Source organism: Venturia canescens, chromosome 8, assembly GCF_019457755.1.
Source record: "Venturia canescens isolate UGA chromosome 8, ASM1945775v1, whole genome shotgun sequence".
Lineage (NCBI taxonomy): Eukaryota > Metazoa > Arthropoda > Insecta > Hymenoptera > Ichneumonidae > Venturia > Venturia canescens.
Genome location: NC_057428.1, coordinates 21,144,852 through 21,164,568, shown reverse-complemented (window position 1 = coordinate 21,164,568; position 19,717 = coordinate 21,144,852). Strand labels below are relative to the sequence as shown.

The 19,717-nt window shown below is 48.0% G+C and overlaps 1 protein-coding gene across 16 annotated transcripts in view; it reads right to left on the bottom strand.

The window, feature by feature from the left end:
* The window catches only part of LOC122415191 (MAP7 domain-containing protein 2-like), a 107,043-nt gene that overhangs the window by 39,923 nt on the left and 47,403 nt on the right, over nt 1-19,717 (bottom strand). For 3 of the 16 annotated variants that reach the window (XM_043427166.1, XM_043427171.1, XM_043427174.1), the window contains exon 1: nt 10,035-10,110. The exons of 10 other annotated variants lie outside the window; for them this stretch is intronic. In XM_043427166.1, coding sequence (XP_043283101.1) covers nt 10,035-10,095 — 61 coding nt within the window. In that variant the 5' untranslated portion in view covers nt 10,096-10,110. Of the gene's footprint in view, nt 1-10,034; nt 10,111-14,325; nt 15,066-19,717 lie in introns of those variants that run through there. 3 more of the 16 variants (XM_043427163.1, XM_043427169.1, XM_043427161.1) reach the window with 2 other exon arrangements.

Below are 19,717 nucleotides of genomic sequence, written 5' to 3'. Positions count from 1 at the left end.
CATCGATCGGCTCGTTGTCGGTTCTTTCGAAAGGACGCGTAATCAAGTCGCAATAGCAGCTTCGAACGGATCGAGCACATCAGTTTTCATCCTGGTTTTCATTACTCTCTGCCACTTCGAGCACCGTTACAACATCCTCGGTGCGGAGCCTAAACGATGCGCCATTTGGCGAAGGCGTGCGCGTAGTAAAATGGGTAATTATCGAAAAACGCTGAGGGCATTACAAATGAGGCTGCCGGGTCTCGCACCCTCCGCGTTTACTATTTAACCGGATACCCGGCGCCGAGCCGGCACGGAGCGCATGGAGGAAACCCGCGGGAAGGGAACACTCGGATGCTCGAGGATCCGTGAAATTTGGCTTTTAGTCTGAGTTTGTACACAGGGGTTTTCGATCTTCTGCTCTGTTTGGCTCCGAAGGATTCCTCCTAATGGTAAAAAAGGGAGAACACGGGGGAACGGCGAGAGGGACGAGGGGCTTGGCGCAGTGGTTACAAAAGGTTAGCGGGGTTTGTCGAAGGGCGAATATAAGCGAGAGAATCTATTCGGCGATGCGCATAAAATTGTTGGAACGAGAGCTTTAATCGAGAGATCGAGAGCCACAGAAGCTGCTCCGCCAGTCCGACGTCCATCAATTCTACGACAGGGAAGGATTACGCGGCCGAGCCGATGCTTTCCGAGCCAAAAATCATACGAAATTACTCCGCATTCGTTGGAAATGAACTATTGAAATTCGCTCGAACGACAATTGACTGGAAAGAAGGAAGATCGACTCGCGCGGGGTCGGTGTAAACAGAAAGCTCTCGTGGGAACGACACTCGCGAGAATTTTCTACCGGGAGCACGCAGAATTGTTTCGAATATCGGGTCGACGTTAACTCGAAAATTCCCGAGACTCCCCGATGCTCCGCAAACTTTTTTTTCGAGAGATCACTGCACACGCAAACTTTTGTCCCAACTGCGCCAAGTTTTGAGAGGACGAGAGAGCGAGATAAAAATGAGAGGGAAAGAGGAAAAAAAGCATCGGTCGGGAGTCCTGGAGCGAAAAGTACGCGATCGGACTTCGGTACGTGGGGCGCGAGGGTCCTTGTGGCATGTGCGGAAGGACCTGGTGTTCGTGTTTCATCTATATCTCGGGAGTGCCGAAGGTTCGTGCCAGGAGAATGTCACTCCGAGGAATCCCACGAGATAGAGCGAAAGAAGAGGAGGAAGAAGCGGAAGAGAAAAAGGATGAATTACCGGAGGGCGCGCGCGGATCGTCTCCGGGTGAGAACTGAGCACGAAGCAGCGAGGACGAGAGAGGCGAGCGCGGCAGCGCGCTGAGCAGAATCTCCGGAGCGGGCCACAGTGAGGAACGGCGGAGCCACCCGCCGGTTGGCCTTCCGCGTCGTCGCCACCGCCAACGCCGACGCCGCTGGCGAGCTGCCGGGAGAGGGATGCTCCGGCGAAACGGGGGTGCGCTCGTCAGGGATGACGCGATGGTGGGGATGAGATTGCTCGATTCACGCAACCAGCAGACGTCGTGTAGCAATGCAATCGAGTTTCGAGCACCCCCGTGCCCGCTCTAATAGCTAATATCCCGTCCACCGCGCTTCTATCTTTCCACTTTAAAGGATGAATGCCCACATTATTGGAAACAGCGTCATAGCATAACCGGCGCGCGAGGAGCCTCAATTCCACCCGCGAGTCCCAACAATTCTCCCGCGTAATCTATAACACTCTTCGGAGCCACTCGAGTCCCCAGCACTCTCTTTACCGATCCAGCATTTCCCGAGATCTCTCCCCCTCGGAGATGCCTTTGTAATCGTTCCGGCCGGCCTAGAATACCGAGACTCGTGTCCGCGTCCAGCCTCCTCGCCTTCTATCATCCACTCCGCCGGAGGAAGGAACAAGCCCGAGCCGAGTTACGCGCAGCTCTCGTTACATTCTCGTTCGATCTTTATTCTAGACATTCATCTCGGCGAGAGTCGATCGCGTCTCGAATAACGAAGGATCCTTCCAGAGCACCGAGCGATGGGAACAAACAAAAAGTGAGAGTGAGAAGCCCGTTACGGTGTCTCTGGCACCTCCGACGAGGGGCTGGTGTGCATGCCTCTGTTGCATCGATCAGTTGCGTCGCCACCTCCTTCCTTCCTTCCTTCCTTCCTTTCTCCTCGCCAACCCTCAAAAGACTCGAGCTCTGCTTCCCCGTCATATTCTTCTGGGGAAAAAGCCTTCGGGTGTACCGACGCTCGAGAGACCGAGTACTTTTCGCGGAGCTCTCTCATGTAATAACAACCCCCTCGACGTCCCGAAAGAAACTCACTTCTGGAGGAGTACTTTGACAACGTGTATCGACGCAATGTTATTTGTCGGTATCGATACACCACTCCGAGGCACGAAAATGCCTCACCCCGACGCGATATATACGCTTGGCAAGAGCGAAGCGAGACCAACTTTTTATGTCATATATGAGCCGGAAAATACTCGTGAAGAAAATACGACCTTGGCAAGGCGATCAGCTCTCGGTAACTCCCCAGGCAAAGAGCTGTGATAGAATCTCGCTTCTTTCATTCCTCCCTGCCTCACGGAGCAGCGATAGCCGAGTTCTTCAACATTATTCAAGTTTTGCAAGAAAATTCACACCCTGGAAATGGCTTTGGGCATTACGATTCGTTCGTGGAACGCCCCCGCAGTTCTCAGCCCCTCTGACATTGCTCGCTTTGCAGCGCTCGTAGAATCGTTGCAGCTAATGGCTCGGCTAATAGCCAAAGTGTCGTTGTTATTGAGTGATGCACGAATGATGAAATCCCCCGGGAGAAAGTTGTCAGTTTTTGGTGCTGAGCCTGCGCCGAAAGTGCTCTACAAGCTGTACAGCAAACTCTGGCCCGGAGCCGTGTTCTTTCGGGAGCTTATTGTTGCGAGTGCAACCAGCGCAGGAAAGTTTGAGAACGCGCGAACTTGGACAGTCGAAGCTGGCTGAAAAGTGGAGTTGGGGAGTCGGAGAAGTTTCTTGCTCTAGTCCGAGGCGCTCTCCCCTCGTCGCTGTCCGGAAGTTTCGATATTCGAAGAGACTGCCTGGAATAATTCTGCAGAGGTGAACACCGAGGTAGCCGCTCGGGTTACTATTTTACGAAATGAAACGAGCCTGATAGCCCTTGATTTCACCGACACCGGATCTCACCGCTCGCCAGATAAGGAAAATGAGTTTTCGCCTCTCCCTCTCGCACTCTCTTCTTCCATTAGTCTCGATTTTGTGCTACACTCCGTTCCGTACGGACCAGCGCACCGAGCAGGCCAGTTTTCTCGACGATCTTCCCCCGGGCTTTCCCCGCGGTTGACCCTCCCCAGGGCCGCCGGATACATCCGTCGCCTGCTCCACTTCACCGCAATTTCGTAAAACAGTATACACTTTCGGGGGACGTTGGCGCGTCCGCGAATCAAGAGCTGTCGGGGGCTCCCTCGGTGCTGGGACGTTCCTCGGCGAAAGTCCGGGATTTGCAGATACCGAGGACGTGTAACCCGGTGGAGTCGAGAAATCATTTCGACGACTCGGCATCCCTTTTCCTCGGGGAGCCAAGGAGACGCTCTACTAGAAACGAGCCACAGCATTTTCCAGAGGTTTTCCCAAGTTTTTTTTTAATCTCTCAGGTGTCACGAGGTCGAGAGTCATCGCCGAGTATAAAACTCTATCCAGGATGATTGAAATTGATGAGACGGGGGGGAGAGGAGAAATGCTTTGTAAATTTAGCAAGGGTTTTTGGGTCGTTTCATTGAATTCCCATGAGGATGGCGGGGATGAAGAAACACGAGGGAGCAAAGAGCGATGGAGGGGGGAGCCTCTCACGAGGAAATTCTGTTTTCGAGTGATATTAAAGGCGCGCTAGACCGAAGCGCCGCGAAAACGTGGCGGAATCTCCAGTTCCTCCTTCCTTCCGTAACATACATCTTCCGTTTATTAGGAGCGTTAGTGCGGTCTCGGTTAACCGGGCCAGCCCTCCCGTTTGCGCTAGGCCGTTAGTCCTCACGGTGCGGAGGCTCGTAATGAATTTCCCTTGCGTATTACACGTTGACAGGGTGCTGCGGAGGCCTGAAAATTAATCCTGGGAGAGGCTGATGCACCGCCGGGCGGTTTAAGAGATCGGGAGGCGCCCGGGTGTGCGGGGACACTCGGAGGGTGTTTTGTTTCACCGCGATCGCATATTTTCTCATCTTCCTCGTTGCGCGGAGCCCCCGAAAGACACGGGACACGATCGTTTACGTATTCCGCGTGACGCGTGGAGCACCGAGAGCCTTTCAAACGTCGACGGAGACAGACGCTCCCTGGAGAAAGCAACACCCTGGCTCACCAGACTCGCGCACACGACGGATGAGAACCACGAGCAAGCAGACGCCGAGCGGCGCGATGGATTTTCGAGTGGGACGAGCGCAGGACTCTCCGAGTGCGAAATTCCTCTAGACGATTGTGCGTGAGTGCTGAACCAATGCAGGAGGAACAATGAAAAGTGATTCTGTTGCAGGGTGAAGGACCCTCAACCACCCGAGGCTCCATAGTTTCGGCAAATATCAACAATGTCCCAACGCTTTTCAGCGCTCCCTCGCCCCGCCGCTTTCTCTCTTCGACTCATCTCCGCATCACATTCGCGTTTTATCGGAGCCTCGCATTAATGGAATTCCCGACTGTCTTTCCTGCCTCGCTTTCGACGTTTTGTTTGCAGCTCTCCCATCGGAATCTGGCTCAGCACATTCTCGCTTTATCCGATCTTCCGCGATTACTGATCGAATGCGAAGATTCTTCCAAGATTTTAGCAACTTACAGCATCTGCGAAGGTGGAGATATTAATTCCCACCGACTGCTACACTGGCTGGTTGCGTTCGTCGCGCAAATATTCATAATTGGATCGCATCGGCTCTTCGTCTCTTTCTCCTGGTTCCTTGTTCTCGCGACGGAGACGTCCGATCCTTTGGACACTCGCCAGACGCTCGCTTCCTCTGTTTCGCCTTCATTTCTCATGCTGCTGGAGCTGCTTAGCAAATTCGGCATACCAAAAGCGCGTCCAGTCGCCGTGAGCCTGTGGCGAGCTGCGCGCTTCAGGAGACAGCAAATTCAACGATGTGCTCTGTGATTTAGTGGCACCGCGTGATTCCGCTTGCTGACGGCGCACGTAACTCGATGTAACTTTGAAAAAATTCATCGACCCAACTTTTTCACGTAATTAATAGAGTTTACGACGAAGGAAACAAGGCGAATCTGCCTCGAGTTTGCTCCCGTTCTCGCTAATATTATCTCTCAGAACTGCAACACCGTCGAGTGTCTTAATTATTTCGGACATTAGCTCCCTCCCATTTCAGGCTCACAGAAAGAGTTTGCCCAGAATTGTGGATTCGCCGCGTGATGAAAGCTGAAAGTTCTTGCCTCCCGAACGACCTGCGCTGTTGGGCTTGCGTCACAGCCCGGCGTCGGGCGAGTTCGGTGCGTTCATTTATCGCGGGCACATTTCTTAGACTTTGAAACCTATCGTGAAGTCGGGGATTCCTCTCGAGAAATCCACTTCCCGCGGACTTTGAGGATTGAAACTTGGCGTAAATCGAGTTGATAATTATGTTGGGGAAACTCGAGTCCGGCGCACCGTCTTCGCGGATATCCCGAGAGCGCAGAGCCGTCCTTACAAGTGTGGCATTTTATCTCAAAGAAAATGAACGCCGATGCGGATGAATGGGAGGGTGCTGCGACGTTCCGAGAAGCTTTTATCCCGCAGTCGTGAGATCGGTGTCAAGAGTTTAGCACACGCGAATGTATAATGGGGCGAACCGAGAGAGGCTTTTCCGGGGGGAGGGGAGCGGGCTGCTGCTCGAGGACTGCAGAGTTCGCGAGCACTATCTTTTGACAAGATCGCGATTACACGTTGACGCCCAGGAGGCGAGTTCCTTAGCTCTCAACGTGTTTCTCTTTCCCCCTGAAATCTCCGATGGCCAGCACACGTGCGAGTCGTCTAGGCACACGAAGGCTCCGGATCGCTGTACGGCGATGCCGCTGTTGTGCTCTCGTTGATAAAAAAGAGTGGGCAAAGAATTTACTCCCTCGATCTAGCCTGCGACTCAACCTCCTTTTTCCATACTCGTTCACCGAGCGCTGGAAGCGGACCAAGGATGACGAGCTGGCGAGGAAGGACGGTTGTTTATTGAATTTTTTGTCCTCGCGGATGGCAGCGTCCGAGGATAATTCGTCATGAGGGATGAAGCTGGGACACGTGAGGCGGGGGAAAGGCCAGAAGAAAAAACAGAGGAATAATCGTCTCGTTGATGTTTCATTTTTCTCCTTCTTTTATTCTCCAACTCTTCTACTCGGTAATTGAGCTGGAGGGGGATGCGGAAGCTGAGGTATCGTCAGCGATCTTTCACCGAGTTTACTTTTTCAGTGTTTGCGTGTGTGGGTCGGTCGGTAGAAACAAAAGTTTAAAGTACTTCTTTGGTAAGTTGGGAGAAAAAATAGTGGAGCACTGAGGAAGGACGTCGAGGGCATTAGTCAACGCGTGCGGTGCTGAAATTCCCCAAGGATTTTCAGCACAACAAAAAAAGTCTTCCGACCTAATGGACTTTCTTTTTGGGACGTCGATTACGAAATTTATTTAACAGTAAATTAACTGCGAATGGGTGAAAAGAGCCAGGAAAATGTGCAGTTATCTCCATTTATTCCTCTTCTTCTGCCGCTTTTCACTCCTCGTACAATCCGATCACCCACCTCGGTACAGTTTCAATGCTGCAGAGATCGCGCCCACTGCGAACAATAAGGGCAGAGCTCGGCTCTGCGATATTCCAGCAGCAAGCATAATCCCTACGAGTAGAAACGGTCTTTGGGCTCTGTGCGAGCACGAGGTGAAAGAGAAACGTTCTCGCCTCGCACAATGCAAGGGATTAGAGGGCTATTCACTCGAATTTCGAGTATATTTGGAATTTAGATTCATCCAAAACGTCACCAACCGAAATCCGCGCTCCAAGATCGCGCGTGATTATTCGTTTATCGCTCATCACAGTAGTCAGTCCTACTACTAATCCTAATCCAGTGAAAGGTCTCGTGAGGGATACCAAAATTGTTGAAAAACTTTTCACACACTCACAGCTCGAATCGTTCGTCGAATTTCCATCAATTATTTTGATCTCAAACACTCGGATCCAACGTCTCATATTTTCACCTTTTTTTAACACTCTCGGAGCGTGTGCTGCTTCTACGCAACACGCGCTCCTAAACCAAGAGATAAACTGCTTCAATCCATCGAAATATCGATGGTGAAAACGTGCTTCAGTTATCGCAAAATAAAAGTGAGTACACATTTGTTTTTCATACTCCAAATGTTATATTTTTTCGGAGGGAAGCTAATATTTTTGGAATTTTCAAAAATTCGATTTTTTTATTGCATTTTTCGAAAGTATACGCATATTTAAAAGTATCGTACTCAAATTTTATAAAGATCTGAGCAGTCTACGTGTACTTTTGAGCGACGTTCGCTGTCTTTGTTTAAACGCGTTTTTCTCAACATTACGGTTTTTTGCGTCTCGTTGATAAAATCTCCGAAATTGTTCAGCCGATAAAAAACGTGCTTTTTCGTATTTTTCGGAAGAATTGGAGCCATTTTGTCATTTTTAAAAATATTTCGGATTAATTTGCTAGAAAAATTTGCTGTTTTGTAGCAGCGCTGTTGTATGTCATCATTCTATTACTTTTCACCAAAGTGCATAGTAATTTTGATGCCGAAAGCAGTTCTCTCAAATTTTACTATGTGCCACTAATTAATTTTCATGCTTATACTCGCAACGCCTCATATTAATTGGTGAGCGAATGAATTTTGCTATGTTATTGAGAATAATTCAGTGCGGTAAAAATGAAAATACGAAAGTATGCCATTTTTCGTATAGCACAGAGAAACGACTGCTAATCTCTTAAATTTTCATCAAATCATTTCATTATTTACTATGTTTTCAATCAAAATTCGCTCGGTGTTCATTTTCGATATAGTACAGCGCGTTATTTACTATGGACTGTGGTAATGGTTTCCCAAAATTTTGCATTATTCGACACACTCTGTAGCGATTATTATTATAATATCGATATGGTCCGACGTTGCTATACAGCCATTTACCTATTGAATCTAAAACCGTTTTTTTCTCCGATCACCCATCCAGAGATTTTATCAACAGCGCACAACCATTTTTTGGGACCCGTGTTCTCCCCCATTTGTCTGTACAAAAACTCAGTAAAATGAATATAAAATTTTTTTTGTGTATTTCAAGAGTATATTTTTTAGGCCCAACACTTTTAATATCCACATTTATAATTTATACCGGTCAAAAAAATTCGTGAAAGTCTTTTTTTTGCCCGTCTAATTAGGGTAGACTCCTTAAGGTGTTAGGTGCTAGATTAATTCGTAAATTTTCTTGATTTCACTCCCCGAGTTGGTGTCGTACGCACCCGAAATTCAAGTCACAATGTATTCGTAAATTAGAAAGTATTTTGAGATAAAATTGTGAAGGGAATAATTTTCCTTCGACGTGAAATAGAGGCCTCAGCCTGAGAGGATTAAATTGTAATTGCCGCGTGTTTAAACAACGAATCAGAGATCAAGAGAAGCAGTGCGCTTAATAATCGTCTCCGTCGACTCTCGTTACCGTGCCAGCCATTTATCTTCTCATCCGAGTGAATTTTCAACTCGATGCAAGTTTCCCTTGTGCATCGCGAATCGCCTAATTATCGGGCGTGTTATTATCTACGACTGGCGCCTCTTTCAAAGTAGAAACTCCCGTTCGAGAGCCCGAACGAGGCAGACAGGCGTTTGGAGCCTTTTGTATCGTCGCTTCCATACGAGCGCGAACTCTCGACTTCGCACGAGACTCTACAAAGCTCGATATCGTTTCCGCCTGAAGAAACATCTCGCGCGACTCTTGCTGTCGGTTGATTAAGCGCTATTGGCTAATAGCTAAACTTCGAGGACGCAAAGTTCGTTAAATAAATTGCTTTATTCTCTGGACGAATCATTTATTTTTAATGCTCCGTCTCCCGGCGCTAGTTCCAGCGGGTTTCTCAGACGGCATTTCGAAAGCAAAAAGTCGAAAAATTCTCAACGATTCTCCGAAATTTCGAACATTCCCAAGACTCTTGTGAGCCGCTTGACAGTTTCTATCGATCGGTAGAAATTTCGTTATTTCGACCATTCGGAAACGTTACGAGAGATGCGGAGACGAGGACGCGAGTTTCGATATGGCGCGTGAGCGTTCACTCCAAATATAGCGAGATGCGTGTGTCGTTCGAGGTTAAAACCTGGTCGCGAGAAGCGGACACGGTAAGAAGAGAGACGCTGCTCGATAGAATCGAAACCCGGGCCGTTGAATTTGTTCGTCGATCGAACAGCATTAAAAAAAAAAAAAGAAAAAAAAAACGTTATGCAGAAACGGATCGGAGAGTTGCTCGGAAAGCGGCTGGTTTTCAGACCGGTCCACTCGCAAAATCCATTTTCCACTTCTGCGCTCTCTCTTTCGACAATTATTCCCAACTTTCGGTTTTTTCTTTCTAGAAATGTTGATGCCAACTCGTCAAATGCGTTTCAAGGAGAAAAATATATTCGAGGCCGATGTTTGACGAGCTTCCTCGATCTTATATACGAAAACCGGTGTTTGGTGTCACGACAAAATTTGCGATTCGACACTCCAAGAGAGCTCAGAGTCGACAAAAAAAGTTGACTTTCCCGTCTCGTCGATCGGGTTCTCCTTTAATGCAATTTTTTTTAATTTTTTCAGGTGTGACGAATTCACTGAAATGCTATTAATAACGAGTCTGAAAAAGTTCGAAAAAGGCTTCAAGACGCGACCCCGAGAGCAGGTACGATCGATTAAGAAACATCGTGAATGAAACGGAAAGGGGTCAAGGTCCGTCGCGATACGACGTCGCTGAAGAACCGTCCGTACAGACACATGGCAAGACAATCTCGACCGCGGAGCCCACGATTCTCGTGACACTCGCTCATCGAACGTGTATTTCAACGATTAGTAATTCCTACGGCTACATACCAGCTGCGAGTACGTCATACGTTCCTACACATAACTCTGTCGCGATGAGACTCGTAGACATCTGCGAAAGAGCTCATTCTCGACATTGAGTACTCACCTGAAAACCAAAAAGGGAAAATCATTCATAAAAAACGACGTTTATCAATGCGAATTCAAATTTTTTTAAGCTAATGCAATTTCGGGGTCTCACAGCGAGCTTTTCACAAATTTTATCATTCGCTTATTCAGATAGAAATTGAAATTCAACTTGAAAATTAGTCGAAACATATTTGAGTGGTTCGGATTTTGAAAAAAAACTCCAAAATTAAGCCCCAAATCGCGACGGCTTTCGACGGTCTCCTTCGGGAGTGAAATTTTACTGGATTCAACAACGATTCAAACGAATTAAAATGTTTCCTTCGCATCAGAGCGACTTCATTTTTCGAGGTACGCCAACAAAGCTGTCACTTCCCTCGATATTTTTTCTTCACTTTCAACGATTTTTTACGAAATAGTCGTTCTTTTAATCATTGCTTTTTACAACGTAAACAAATCACATTTCGAATCCTTTCTTCCACGTTCCGTTCCCGCAGCGCGAGCGCACAGTTCGATCATTTATTACAGAAGCAACTTTTGATTAAGGTAGCAAAATAATGCTGAGGCTCGAATATTTCGAGTCTCGCGAGCAAGTTTCGCCGGTTACGAGGAACAAGGGATCCGAGGTGCTTAAAATATTAGCGTGTGTGGGCACACGTGTGTGATGAGGATCCAGATAGAAGGTGCAAAGGAGGGGGGGAGCGCATTAATTGTGAATTACGTGATAAATCAATCTGCGCCCTAATTACGAGGTGCTCGTCGCTCGCCTCCTCGTCGGGCCGATGCAGCGAGTCTGGTCTCTAGCCACGAAGAGCGCAGCGTGGTCAGCAGGAGAGCAGAGCCCGGCGGGGGGAGCTCACAGCTCTTCCGCACCCTCGTGAAGCTTCGGCCGGTGTTTCCCCGGAGGCTGAAAATTTCAGATTAACGAGAAACTCGGTGGCGTATCCGCAAACGTCGATGATGCTTATCGTGCGAATTAACGGCGGCGTTGATTGTCGTCGGGGAAAGTGGATATTGGAGGGGCGGGCGACGGAAGTGTAAAAATCTCGCTGCGATCGCGTTGATTCTTGGTGGTGAGCGAAACGCGCGCTATTCATTATCCCATTTGATCGCGGACCACTCGGTAGATAAGTGACGAGTTTGCAGGCACTTCCAGCCCGGGGCATCGATCGAAAGATAAGCGATCGTGGACGAGTTTGCATTTGTTCGTATCGGCGCCGGTTGAAAATCACTCTTTCGTTCTGAAAACTCTGTTTCCTCTGCCTCATTCCCGAACTCTTTGATGATATTTTTCTTCTGCCGCGCGAACGTTCGTGCGAGAATCTTCAAAGAATCTTGAAAAACTTGTTAACTCACGAGAGCCCGTGGAGCAGCGAACGATTTGCATCGCAGGCCTCAACTGCTGCGAGCTGCATTTACACCGTGACACGTAAGTGCGCGGGAGTAATGACGGTGTTTGGTGCCGCGAGTAAAGAGACAAAGCGAACAAGAAAACCCACTGGAAAGGTCGTCTTTGTACTTGAGGTACAAAGACTCGTGTGAAGAAAGGCCCGCGACGAATCGCTGCCGAGTGCGACAAGGTCGATTTTTCCGAGTATTTCCTCCTCTGAAATTCCCCTCGATAAAACTCACTCATTCGAATTTACTCACTTTTAAGGCAGAGCATGCCCGAACGATCGTATTTTATGGGTATTTTAATTTAATCGATTTTTATTTCCTCATTGAAGATATAATCACTTTACATTCGTGTCAGAGTTATTCATTCGAAATTGTAAATACACTTTTTCAACTTATCTCATGCGGCGAATGAAATTACGAACCATGCTAAAAACATAAAAAAATTCAAAACGATCAGAATTTTATAAAATTTGGTGAACATGTTCTTTAGTGCCAAATTTGACGACACAAATTTTTTAAGATTTTTCTTCTGTACAGTTATTGATCACTAAAGTTCACGTCTATAAGCATAGCGTTTCCATATACATTCCAGGCATAAGAAATCTGCTTTAATGTGTAATTACTCAATAACTAAGCTAAGTAATAACTAAGCAGAAGAAAGTTTTTAAAAAAATGGTGTTTTCGGACTTGATGTTGAAGAACATTATCACCAAATTTGATGAATTTATAATTATTTAGACTTTTTTGTACCAAACATCTTTAAAGAGTTTCGGTACAAAAGTCTAAATGTTAAGAAATTGATGAAATTTGGTGATAATGTTCTTCAACATCAAGTGCGAAAACACAAATTTTTTCAAAATTTTTTTCTACTTAGTTATCGAGTAATTAAAGCAGATTTCTTATGCCCGGAATGTATACCTATATATATGGAAACGCTATGCTTATACACGTGAACTTTATTGATCAATTACTCGATAACTGTGTAGAAGAAAAATCTTAAAAAATTTCTATAGTCAAATTTGGCACTAAAGAATATGTTCACCAAATTTTATAAAATTCTGAACTTTTTGAATTTTTTAATTTTTTTAGCATGGGTTAGCATGGCAACATTGTATCGCCTGTACCGAAACTTCTTAATTAATCGGGGATCCATCACTGACCGAACTCCAAATTTCATTCGTCCCTGGCCGAAATACTCTAGTTTTTTATGCTAAAAATCGCATTAGAGAGCGCAAAGGGAAACGAATCAAGAAAAAAGTATTAATAAAAAGACAGAAGACTGTGGCAGGAATGGGCCGAGCCAAGAAGAAACAAAATGCCGAAATAAGCAAATGTGAGGTTACACGAGCAGCGCTCATTACCATTTTCTTTCAATCTTTAACGCAATTTATCTCGAATTTTTTCCAGACCTTCGTTATATACTTCACTGTTATATTGCGTACGTTTTTCATAAACTTCGTGAGAAAAGTTCATTCGTTATATGGAAAGATAAACGATTTTTAGTCCCTTTAACCCTGTGTATTTTTTTTCGTATTTAAATTAAGACGAGCCCCTTAAAATTCGATGCGCGTGTCAGTCGACTAGCCATTCAAACTCTGTAAATTTCAGGACTTTCTTACGAGAATCGTTTCGCGCACCTTGATTATACCGGAAAAAACAAAAAGCTTTTATTCCATCCTGTCAACGAGCAGGAACCGCCGAATTAGTTCGGATGCAGCCAGAAATATTCGTGCCTCGTATTCACCGTCGTTTGGCCTCTGCGAATAGCAGTTTATTTGCGGCTTGTAAAGTTCATTTTCACAAATAAATAAACGCGTGTAAATATGAGTGGAAACGTCGGTTTCTCGCGTTGCCACTGCGCAAGTTAAACGTCAGTTGCGACGTCGCTCTCGGACGTCTCGTTAAATAAATAGAAACGGGGCAAAAGTGCATGTTCGACAAAGAGAGTTTCCGTTTTTGTGGAATACTCGAATGCAAACACGTAAGCTCCGCACAGGTGGAAAAGTCACTCGTTGTTCTCTCGTCGCGGAACGCATAAGCGAGTCCCATAATCTGTGTGCACACGCTCGCATGTATGCGTTCGTAAAAAGTGTGTACGTTGGGCCTTTGTGCGTGGCACGCTCTCAACAAACTCGGGGGAGTATCGCGAGCGAGTGTTTCATCGAGGCGCGGTCGAATTGCGCCTCATTGTTGCAAACAACACAAAAATGAAGAAAAAGGAAAGTTTTTCTTCATTTTGTGTTGTCGCTCTGCGCGAAGGGGAAAACCATTTGAGGAACTTTCGAACTTCGTTCGACGAATTGCTCAACTTTGCTAACGCTGCGGAAGCAGCTCCTCGATCACGCTCCCCCGACCTTGAGGCCTTTCTTCGCTCGCGAGTCACTCGCGTCGTCGAGCTTTGCTTCATTCGAATTTTTCATTGCCTGCCGGGAAATTCGATTTGACAGAGGCTCAAAAGTGCTGAAAAATTTGCATCGTTTCGTCACCTTTCTTACTCCAAAGTTTGTCAACTTTAGCGCGGTCTTACGAGCCCATCGAAAAATGTATTCCGCTGCCGATGGGAGCTCCTGCGACTCGACTCGGCGCTTCTCTACTCGAGAAAGCGTCCGTTTCTAAACTACAATTCGTCATCAATATTCACAATGCGACGTCGCATATATAGGCGCGAGTTGCGAATGCCCGATTCGTATTATTCCGTTGCTCATTCGCAGGCGTGACACAATCGTTATTTTCGTAGCGTTAATGACTGCGGAGAAGCGCGGGGGGGAGGTTGGGACGGGAGAGGAAGGAGATGTAAAAAAAGGCAGCGAAAAGATACCTTCGCGGAAGTGGACTTTTCGCGTTTTCCGAGTTTGTCTGGAGCTCGAGGTGTACTCGTGCACCGGAAGATCGTGGGGCCCAAGATTCTCCCGGGAAAGGGAGCTCACGAGTATGCCTCGCAAGGTCGCGAGCGTGCTGCTGGGTATTCCTCGATCCATTTCGCCGGTTCCCATCTCATCGTAGAACAAACGAGCGGTTTGTGTGCGACGAACAGCCCGAGAAGACGGACGAGAAATAAACGTTCGACGGCGGGGCTTGAGAGGGGGCGAGGAAATCGGCGAGAGAGCTGGGAGCACTGGCGACACTGGAGCACTCGGGACGATCCGTGATCGATGGGGAGCCGAGCAGGCTTCGCAAGAGTAATAACAACAACGATAAAGGAGCAAAGAAAATCAAATAAAAGGGAAGAGCGTACGAAGCTGTTTGCTCGCCACTCCCACTGGATCGCGCACCGGCACAAAAGACACTCACGAGAAAATAAACAAATAATAAAAGCGGTAGAGAAATAATGAAAGAGAAGCGTCGACGCGCCGTCACTTCCGGGCTGAGCCGCGTATTCCGGGGCGTTCAGCCCGAGGGTGATCGTAAAATCGTGAGTCGAGCGAGAAGCTGGAGACCGCGGAGAAAATAAAAAACAACTGATGGAAGAAGAACTCGCGGCAGGACGCAGCGGCCGAGCATGGCCACGGGAGTGTGATACTCTCTGCGCGACTCGTTGTGTTTCGTACGAGAGAACGCGCGAAGGCTGCTCGAGCCGCACTAACTACTTCTCTCGCTCGCTACACGCTAGTCCTCGTCGTTTTTAACACCAAAAGCAGTGCTGCCGAGCGAGAGTAGAAACGGTCCCGGCTCTGCGAGCACCAGACAAACGGACAGAGACACGCACACGGACTCCCCCCGCCGGGCGGACTCTCCGAGGCTGCACCTTTCGGCAACGCCACTTTCGCACTCCTCGCTGTCTCTCTCTCTGCTGCCCCGTGCATGTCGCGCACCTCGCTTCGAATTCAACGAGTTTTTTATCCCCGGCTCGTACCTGTGCGAACTGATTCGAGCGGAGAAGAGAATCTGCCTTGAGTCGAGCTGCGACCCGATCGACTCGCCATTTTTTTCTGCTTCTCAAGCTCCCTCGACCACATTTTCTCTGCCTCGAATTCGCGCAACATACTCGCGCGAGCTTATGAAAGCTTCAAAGTTCAAGTGCGGAATAACGGGCGCGCGCGATTCACGAGGCTTTTCAAACATCGGTTGACGAATGGGAGCGATACCAGGAAGATATCGAAAGTATGATCGCGATGATGGCTACGCAGCCACGAAGAATGTGATAAGATAACTCCGCTTGCGAGCGTGCGCGCCGCGGCCTCGCTTTCCAACGGTTCAACGCTCGTCGAATATTTTCATTCGAAGGAAAACGCGGTGAAAATGTTGAGCCCCATCGATGCGACCGCGTCCGACGTTATTTTCTAGAGACGTTCCTCTCGGTTTCATAAATTCCTTCGATTTATTGTGTCTCAGACTCGTCCGCTGTTCTCGACGATTGCGTAACGACGAGAATCGCTGTTCCGCGATCGGGTGACGTCACGCGAGGCGGCATCGCCGACGGGAGGAAAAACGTCTCTCGGAGACGGTTCCGTGGCACTCGTTTGCTCCTTAATGCGATTATTTGTCAGCATCTTTGCGCACGAGTGCTTTGGAACGGGCTTCGCATGATCTCTCAATTTCCATGTCGAGTCGAGAGAGAGAGAGAGAGAGAGAGCGAAGTCGGAGGGATCCGGGCGACCTTGCAATGTCACTCGGCTGCAAACGAGCGGGTATTTTCTACTCCGAAAATCGCACGTTGAAAACCTGTTTGAGGCAATTTGAGGAGAAATCTCGTAAAACGATAAACGAGGAGGCAAGATCGGGCGGTAATTGATCGGAGGGCTACCGAAACTCTCGTAAACATCGAATCTTCTTTTCCGCAAGGATTTCAGTACCTTACCAGTACTCTTACCAAACACATTACGAGGAGAAGGAATCGCTCAACAACGTTAAAATCGTTCCGAAGCAAGAAACGCAGGAGAGAAGCGGGGCTCGGAGCAGGGGCGGAGAATAAATGGAAAAATGTACGAGCGAGCGCCGTCTTTCTGGGGCTCGAGACTAAAACTTTAGCGGAATCTATTGACTGCGGACTCGCGCGGGCCAAGCGCGACGTCGCATTCTCATCGCGCAAACTTTTCAGCTCGATCTCTCCACCTCGGCCGCCTCTGTGGAGGCATAGAAAGGAGAGTAAAAAAGGAGGGAGGGGGGAGCAATCGAGCCGCGGAAAAAGGAGAGTTCTGCACAACTTTCGTCGCTAAATTATAAGCCGCCCGAGCCTTTTTCACTGCGCGAGAACGCGCCGGAGAACGCACGGCAAGGCCGCTCCGCCGATAATGTATACGTCAATTTAAATTTAAAATCTCCGTCATATAAATACGCTTGTACACATAGCTATAGACGCTCCGCTCTCGTCATACACTCGCAACGACTGGGAACCTCGAGCGGAATGCTGCGGGAGGGAGCGTGCGGCAATATCAGCTGCTTGGGATTATGACACTCGATGTTTCGCTCTGAAAACCCTCCCGGTCGGGATCGTAGCAGCAAATGTGCTGGATCGACGCAGCGATGCTTTTCTTTCAACCCGAAACGGTGGAATTCGCGTATGAAGACGTTCCTCTATCGCTTCGATCGTTTCCGATGAGTCGCGAAGAAAACTCGGAATTACTCTCGACGAAATTACCCGCGGGGACTTGGATCGCGAATTTTGGAAATTGAGCACAAGCGCCGGGTGAAATTCTCCAAAAATCGCGCTCCAGGAAGAAGACACGGGAATATAGAAGCATGTACAAATAAATAGTCGGACACAAGCGCTGTGCTTAAGGCCAGTGGGAACTCGTCGTGCAGGCTCGTTCTCTCGACGTTACGTAATAACGAGAGAGCGAGCCTGTGCGAGTGCGAGGAACGCGGAGGGGGCAAAAACGAACAGGTATCTCGTGGCACGGCGTCGCGAACGAACGTCATCATCGAGTGGGGCATGCACCGGAGCTTGGCACGTCAAAAGCACGGGGGGTTCGACATTCCTCGATTACGCAAAGTTTTTTATCATTTTGTCATAAATTTGTCTAGATCTTGCCACTAGCAAACGTTATTTCCCGTTCGTAAATCATCGAGTGATCGGCTGACTCGAGAGCGAACTTCGCCCCCGTCCTGATTGTGCGATGCTTAAAAAAAACGTTTTATTGGACAAACTCCTCGCTTCTGTCCTCTCCGTTACGAGGGACAGAAAAATTCTAATCTTTCGGCTTAAGGAAACGACCAAAATTTATTCTCGCAATTATTAAAATAACGTGTAACTTGTTTGTTGAGATTGATCAATTTTTAATGTGTTTTAAACCAGCTGGATCGTTAACCTTAAATAAGTGTTTTTCTTTTTCCATTCCCAAGTGATTTTCACCGGTAACAAGGCTTTCTCAAAACATCATTGTTTTATAAAAACATATTTTCTTATTCTCGGTGTTTGGCTCTTCAAAGTTGGGAGGATCTTATTTCATTAAATCCAAATGGTCGCACAGGAAGTGTGCCTGCCATAAGAGCCTGCGTGCAAGGCTTAAAAAAATGTGATTTTCGTTAATGGTTTTCTCGACAATTAGACGCTAGAGCCTGTAATAAGTCCGGGAATCGATGCACGCTGTGTATTTCTGGCACATTTTCAAATTTAAATTCTCAAAGTTGGAATTTTCAATTTCCATTGGATTCGCGTGATCTTGTGAGAAAAAATGCATAATCCGGAGCCAGCGTGATTGGATTCGAAAAATCCAACACATTTATTAATCACCAGCAAAGATTTCGATCCTCGAAATGTTGCGACGAGTTCGACGATGAAAAAAACCACTGCGCGTTACTATTTTCGAAGGAGTGTCGCAGCTGTGGAACTTTGAGTGCAGCGTGCGAGGACAATTTCCTTCGCTTTGTCAGCAGTCGTGCAATTTCCGAGTACTCGTGCAAAGTTTGAATTTTCGATTGCCATTAGATTCGCGTGAACCTCCTTAATCGCATAATCGCGAAGAACTTGGAATCGATGTAAATTTCAATTGGAAATGTAATATTAATGCGAGACGCTGCTCGCGCATGGGGAACGAGAGAAAAAAGGTGCTGGTCATCGAGAACAGGAGAATCGATACTAGATGGGGATATCGAGTAACTGCTCTCTTTTGCTCCGTTGCGCTCGTTCCATTCCTCCCTTTCGGGAGGAGGAAACCCGTCGCCTCTGGACATTGGTATTCGCAACGTCTAGAGTTTCTCCGGTTCCCACGAATCGGACCTTGACGGGGGCGCGGGGATGCTTTTGTCCGCCGCGCCGCGAGCGTCGGGATCTCATTTTTCATTAGCCTAATAAAAGGCGAGTGTATCGAGAGCGAGAGAGATTCGTCCCCGCAGTGTTTTCAGAATGAAAACTGTAAATTCCGCATCTCCCGATCCCCGATCGAGCGTTCCAATGGCAAGTTGTTCGGTTGCTCAACAAATAATGAATCGTGGCACTACTAAATATAGCGTCGAGGACCGATTACCCCGGACGATGGGAGTCGACGATGTTTCATTATGTGCTGGGAGATTGATAGCGAGTACTTGAAAGATCGCGCTTCGTCGGCAGCCGCGTAGACGAATATGGCCAAGATCCCGGTACGAGTGACCCTGTGCCGCAGCTGTTTATTCAAAGAGGCCTCTCTCCCGCCCGATGTTAACATCCACCGGGAGCGTGGGCAGGCGCTTCACGGACGTCGTGCCCTCCACGCGGTTCTATATAATCAATAATGACATTTGAGAATCGAGGCGGTCGCCTCGATCGTTCTTTCCGCTGCGTCCGCGATTCTACGCGGCTTTGCGACGATCGTTTCTTCAGTAATCGATTGACTAGTCCGCGGTGATCGGAGGCGGCGGCGGGGCTCCGGGGCTTTGAAAGTGTCTTGGAAAGTAGGCAGGAAAAACGAGCTCGCGGACCTCATTCGTTGTCCACGGGGAAGAAATCTCCGCTATTTTTTTTCGTCGCTTTGCATACCTCGTAAGGCACCGTTCGCGACCTTAATAATGCTTAGGAACGCAAAGAAAACGGCGCCATATGGCCGAGTCGGGCGTTGTTACGGATCGCGAGAAGCAACGGCACCTGCTGCCGCTTGCCTCGCGCAGAACTCGCCCTCCTAATGCCAGCAAAAATCTCAGCCAGCTCGGGCTTAGCTGCTGGTGAAACTCGCTTGCAAATGATGAAAATTATGAGGGGGCGCGCCCGACTCGCCCACAAAAGCCTCGCACGAGGCTCCAGCGTGCTGTTTGTACACACGTTCTCACCAATCCTCTTCCCCCTTCGTACACGTGTA